We start from the raw sequence: 6000 nt of genomic DNA, 5'->3' as shown, positions 1-6000 counted from the left end.
TTTACAGCGTCTACAAACAGGTTCTTTTGAAGTGGATGACCTTTCACAGTCAACATCCACATTGTGTTGTTTTCATTCGCTGCTGATCGATGTTTCTGTAAGCTTTTAATCAGGAGAGCAACTAATTAGTATGGATCATTCTCTGATATGACCCGTGAGCGCCGCGGGCCATCTGAGGCTGACGCACGCGGCCGCCGACAGCATTTGTGTGTGTGTGTCATTTATTGGTCTCAACCACTATGTTCACATGTACACAATATTCCTGTTGAGGAACAAAAACAACACAAGAAGTAAGAATATAAATGTGTTTACATGTTAATCAGCATATTCCCAATATTGCTGCTAATACTGCACAGGGTCAAACCAATAGTTATTTGTTTGTGCTGTGTAGGTGGGGTAGTGGTGAGCAAATCAAGTGCTTCTTTTCTCCGACCTGTGCCATGCTGTATACCAGGCAAGTCCAAACTTTAGTTTGACTCACGAAATGTCATGAATTTAGAAGGAATCTGTCCCACAGGGTGTTTTAAAACTGTTAAATATCTGACTATTGCAAATTTTCCACCATCTGATAGACAATGCGAGTAAATCATCATTTGACCAAATCTAAACAACCTTCCCTAGTCATGGCGAAGAAAAAAAAATGCGATCAACGCAAAAAGTCAGATATAAACCTGCTCACTGAAATTTGACGATATTATTAAAAAACATTAAATCACAATAAATAAAATCAATTTTACCCACATTTAAAATGCATTACAATGCATGATGGGAAAAAATGCAAAACTCTCTCTCCACTATTCCCCATGTTTGGCTTATTTTAGCTGCTAAATGATTACAGATTGATTGATAAAACATTTGAGACTCCAGAGTCGTCCCAAAAATCCCAGATTACCCAGAATTCCCGGACATTTTCCCCATTGAAAATGACAGGACCAAAATTCAAACATGCACAATTCCCACTTTTCTCACCCGATTTGAACCGTTTCACCATCCAAACGTTCCGCTCACCCTGGACACTCAAGCCAGCATGTATCCCGGTTCTCAAAATTACCAGGAATTTATCCCCACTGAAAATTAATGGGCAAAATACAAACTTCTCCATATCCCACATTTGTCAAGGTTCCACCATCAACACACTCCACTCACCCTGGACTAGGACACATTTCAGTTCAACTCGCACGTTTCTGCGGAATTCACACACAATTCCTACTGGACTTGCACAGATTCTAGTTCAGGGGTGTCCAAACTACGGCCCGAGGGCCAAGTGCCATTACTAGTACTTTTCAAAGAAGTGCAGTATAGCATTTACTAATACCACGACATTCACCTCTCATCCTCAGTCACTAATCTGGGTGTTAGGATGAACCCTCACCTGCCCTTTGAGGCTCAAATAAAACAACTGTGCAAGACCTCCTTCTACCACCTCAGGAACATTGCTAAACTCCGCCCCTCACTCACTCTCTCTGATGCCGAGAGGCTCGTCCACGCCTTTGTCTCCTCCAGGCTAGACTACTGCAACGCACTTCTTGTAGGGATCCCAAGCAAGAACATCCAGAAGCTGCATTACTTACAGAATAGTCATGCTAGGATCCTGATGAGAGTGCAGAAATACGACCACATCACACCAATTCTCAAATCCCTGCACTGGCTTCCTGTTCCACTCAGGATTGAATACAAAGTCTCCCTACTAAAGAACTATTCACCCCCAAATCCTCCACACGACACCTCCGCTCCGGACAGGCTAACCTCCTCCAACCTCTGAGGACAAAGCTACGAACTATGGGAGACCGGGCTTTCTGCTCCGCCGCTCCTAGTCTGTGGAATGCTCTCCCTGACCACCTGAGGGCACCACAGACTGTGGATGCTTTAAAAAAAGACTTAAAAACCCTTCTTTTTAAAAAAGCCTTTTTATAGATATATCCATACTAGTTCTAGCTATTAGGCTGTTCTAGTTTTTTTTATTATCTTTTTATCTTTTTTTTTTTTTTCAATACACTAGCACTTTGAGGTTGTTTGCTCAATGTAAAGTGCCTTTTACAAATAAAATCTATTATAATATAAACCAATCAAAACAACCTTCCCCAGTCATGGTGCAGGAAAAAAAAAAAACTGACAAAAATTCAACAATCGTGGTCGCACATAACAACCTGCTCTTTGAACTCTATGGATATGATAAAATGAGTCCAATCAACATTAAAAAAAAATTCAGATTGACACCCATTGAAATCCATTACAAGGGATAATGGGGGTAAAAAATGCAAAACACCTACTCCACACTTATCCATGTTTGGAGCATTTTAGCTGCTTTCTGATTGATTAAGAAACCTTAAGGAGGGTTTCACTGAGTCAACAAGGTAAGAGTTGAACTTTCACATACTCTTAAGAACCAATTATAATAGTTATCTACACTACCGTTCAAAAGTTTGGGGTCACATTGAAATGTCATTTTTGAAGGAAAAGCACTGTACTTTTCAATGAAGATAACTTTAAACTAGTCTTAACTTTTAAAGAAATACACTCTATACATTGCTAATGTGGTAAATGACTATTCTAGCTGCAAATGTCTGGTTTTTGGTGCAATATCTACATAGGTGTATAGAGGCCCATTTCCAGCAACTATCACTCCAGGGAGCTATTGGTATAATGTGTTTGCTCATTGGCTCAGAAGGCTAATTGATGATTAGAAAACCCTTGTGCAATCATGTTCACACATTTGAAAACAGTTTAGCTCGTTACAGAAGCTACAAAACTGACCTTCCTTTGAGCAGATTGAGTTTCTGGAGCATCACATTTGTGGGGTCAATTAAACGCTCAAAATGGCCAGAAAAAGAGAACTTTCATCTGAAACTCGACAGTCTATTCTTGTTCTTAGAAATGAAGGCTATTCCACAAAATTGTTTGGGTGACCTCAAACTTTTGAACGGTAGTGTATATACAGTATGTTCTAGTTGATTATAGTTGTAAATATTGTCTGTATTGAAGAAACTGAAAAGTATAATGAACAAATCAAGAATTGATGAATTAAGTCCATCCTTAAATGGTAAACACTATGCATCGGCATAAATAAACTGCGTAACGAATGGTAGAAAGTTCTAACGGGGTTTGTTTCCTCGCACGCAATCATGCACACTTGAGAAGATCAGATGGTGTCATGGACAGACGCAGACATCGGGAAAAAGAAGGAGCTTGTGATGGGGACCAGCACACAGGACTGGACCTGGGGTCCCCACAGAAGATGACACAGGCAGGTGGAGGAGAGATGCAGAGTGGAGCGGAGGGTGGCGAGGTGCTTGAGGGATGACATTCTCCAGACGGTGCAGATGACGTGCTCGTGACGGTGAGGGGGGTGGTTGAAAAACTGAACTGCATATTTACGTTTTCGGCGTCCTCCCTCACCTCGAGAGTACCGCGCTTGGCTGGGTTGAGGACCAGGAAGCGCTTAAGAAGGTTCTCGCAGTCCGTGGACATGTAGAAGGGGATGCGGTACTTTCCTCGCAGCACCCGCTCGCGGAGCTCCTGCGAGTGTGACCACAATGACGTCAGCAAGTTAGCGTCATGTTGTAGGCGACATCACATCTCACCTTGAGGTTCTGTCCGTCAAAGGGCAGCGAGCCGCTGACCAGCGTGTACAGGATGACGCCCAAACTCCAAACGTCCACCTCCGGCCCGTCGTACTTTTTGCCCTGGAAGAGCTCGGGGGCGGCGTATGGCGGCGAGCCGCAGAAGGTGTCTAGCTTGTTGCCTAAAGTAAACTCGTTGCTGAAGCCAAAGTCGGCGATCTTTATGTTCATATCTGCGTCCAGGAGAAGGTTCTCAGCCTGCGGAGAAGATGGGGGTCAAGGTTACAGCAGTATTGGGGTGGAACAGCACGTCTCTAAAAGTCACCATGTTTCAATCAAAGCAGAGAGGAAGTGTGAATGAAGGAGCATCCATTGCGTTTGTTTCTTGCCTAAAATGTAATTTCTATTTAATTGGGTGTGATTACATCAGATGTAATGAAACATCTGCTCATGATCGCACGCTGCCTGGGGCAGAAGAATAATTAGGAGACAGACGCAGCATGAGTGAAGGCATCATCTGCCGAGCTGAGAAAGTAGCCGGCATCCCTACAAGACATTTGGATGCACGCTGGGAAAACAAGACACAGAGTCGGGTATAAAGAGAGTGTGGCCAACTAAACAACAGGCGCCAACTTTGCTACCTAGTACGTGTGCGGCATGAGCCCATGTCATCTTTGATGTCAGATTTTCTGACAAAATGAAGCAAAATAATGAGTCTTTACATAGTTGTAAACATACTCCAGCTCATAAACTTACAATAATCTTCTTGACTGCACTTAAATGTAGAGTATATGTAGAATATAATTATATTATTTATATATTATATATATAATATACAGTGTTTCCCATAAACTGCCAAGATACCTGTGGCGGTGGGGGCGTGGCTATGGGCGTGGTCACCATGACGTCATTGAGTAAATTGCATAATTTACTACAATGATATGATTTTCTCTAGAAAGGCTCAAAAAATGTAAACTTACTAATTAATAATAACAGTTTTGTTTTAAACGTCCATCCATCCATCCATCCATCCATCCATTTTACAATATAATTACAACACTTTATGTACATATTTATATACAGATTTGAACAATAAGTTATTCACTGAAATATATTTATTAATTGTGGTTCTTACAAAAAATATATCTTCTAAAATATAAAAGCTAAAATGTCTCTTAAAGCTCTGCCCCTTTAATTAGTGCATACTAAATAATTTAACTTTAGCCTACTACTACAACCATATTATTTACCAGCAACATAAAGTGAAACAGAGGCAGAGGTGTCCTGCCACAGTCAGTAACAAATAAACAGAAAACAGTAGTGGTCAAATACAAATAAGGCAACAAGAGAAGTATCCTACACTTCTCTTTTGTAAAGTAAATCTGAACAGCCTATATGGGCATCTACATCAACTATATGATTTGCCTGAGAAGCTGGACAGGACAAAAAAACAACAACAAAAAAAATAATAAAAATAAATAAATAAATAAAAATAAATCTGTGGCGGACGTAATTCTTTCATGGCGTGCCGCCACAAATAAATGAATGTGTGGGAAACACTGATATATTATTTATTATTATCATTCTTGTCTATTGTGAGCGAACTGTGGTGCTGAATTTCCCCCAGGGATCAATAAAGTACTTTCTATTCTATTCTATAAAACATTTTATTTTGTGAAATTGTAATTTTCTAGCCGTATTTGACGCACTCTGCTGCTACATTCCCGCATTGTTTCGTGACCAGCAGGCACTCTAACACACCCGACGGCGTAATAACCATAAAAAGAATACACAGAACGAGCAAAAAAAATGAATACCCCTCATTTTGCCAAAATCTTCCTTTTTCTTCAATTTCTTTTAGTCCTACAAAACTACCTCATAAAGTCACATATTACATCAGTTTTGCACTCTTTGCACCTTCAAACTAGTCACTTTTAAATTGGGACTTTTGCACTGTTTGTGTCACACATGATTTTTATTTATTTATAAATGGTTGATTTATATAGGCTAGTTAAGGCTAGCCTATATAAATCAACCATTTAGAAATGCACATCAGTAAGCTAAATTAACCTCTTCAATTTGTCGCACTTTTATTATTTCATTATTTTTATTGTGCAATTCTACTTTTTATTCGAACCCTTTTACCGTATTGCTTTTGCACTCTTGTTTAGCTCATTCATTGTTTATGTTCTTTGTTTGTTTTTTTGCTCTATGCTTTTTAACCTGTAAAGCACTTTGGTCCAACTTAAAAATGGTTGTAAACGTGCTATATAAATTAAGTTGCCTTGCCAACATCTCACAAGATTGTTTTAGTGAAATTTAGCTAGATACCCACACTTTACATTGTATCTATATTTTAACCTATTTAATCTTTTCCATAAGGAAGGGGAGGAGTCTGCAAAATGTCATTTTACATTTGTATGAAGACAATTAGGATGAT

The 6000-nt window shown here is 39.8% G+C and overlaps 1 protein-coding gene across 13 annotated transcripts in view; it reads right to left on the bottom strand.

Moving 5' to 3' along the window:
* mark3a (MAP/microtubule affinity-regulating kinase 3a) overlaps positions 1–6000 on the bottom strand; it is a 107709-nt gene that overhangs the window by 33817 nt on the left and 67892 nt on the right. For 8 of the 13 annotated variants that reach the window (XM_062034408.1, XM_062034404.1, XM_062034402.1 and 5 more), the window contains 2 exons: positions 3582–3818; positions 3376–3516 (listed from right to left, as the gene is read on the bottom strand). In XM_062034408.1, the coding sequence (XP_061890392.1) occupies positions 3376–3516; positions 3582–3818 (378 nt within the window). The remainder of the gene's footprint in view (positions 1–3375; positions 3517–3581; positions 3819–6000) is intronic. The other 5 variants (XM_062034414.1, XM_062034405.1, XM_062034411.1 and 2 more) reach the window with 1 other exon arrangement.

Source organism: Entelurus aequoreus, linkage group LG23, assembly GCF_033978785.1.
Source record: "Entelurus aequoreus isolate RoL-2023_Sb linkage group LG23, RoL_Eaeq_v1.1, whole genome shotgun sequence".
NCBI classification, from domain to species: Eukaryota; Metazoa; Chordata; class Actinopteri; order Syngnathiformes; family Syngnathidae; genus Entelurus; species Entelurus aequoreus.
Note: the sequence above shows the minus strand (reverse complement) of the source record. Positions and strands in the feature narration are given on the sequence as shown.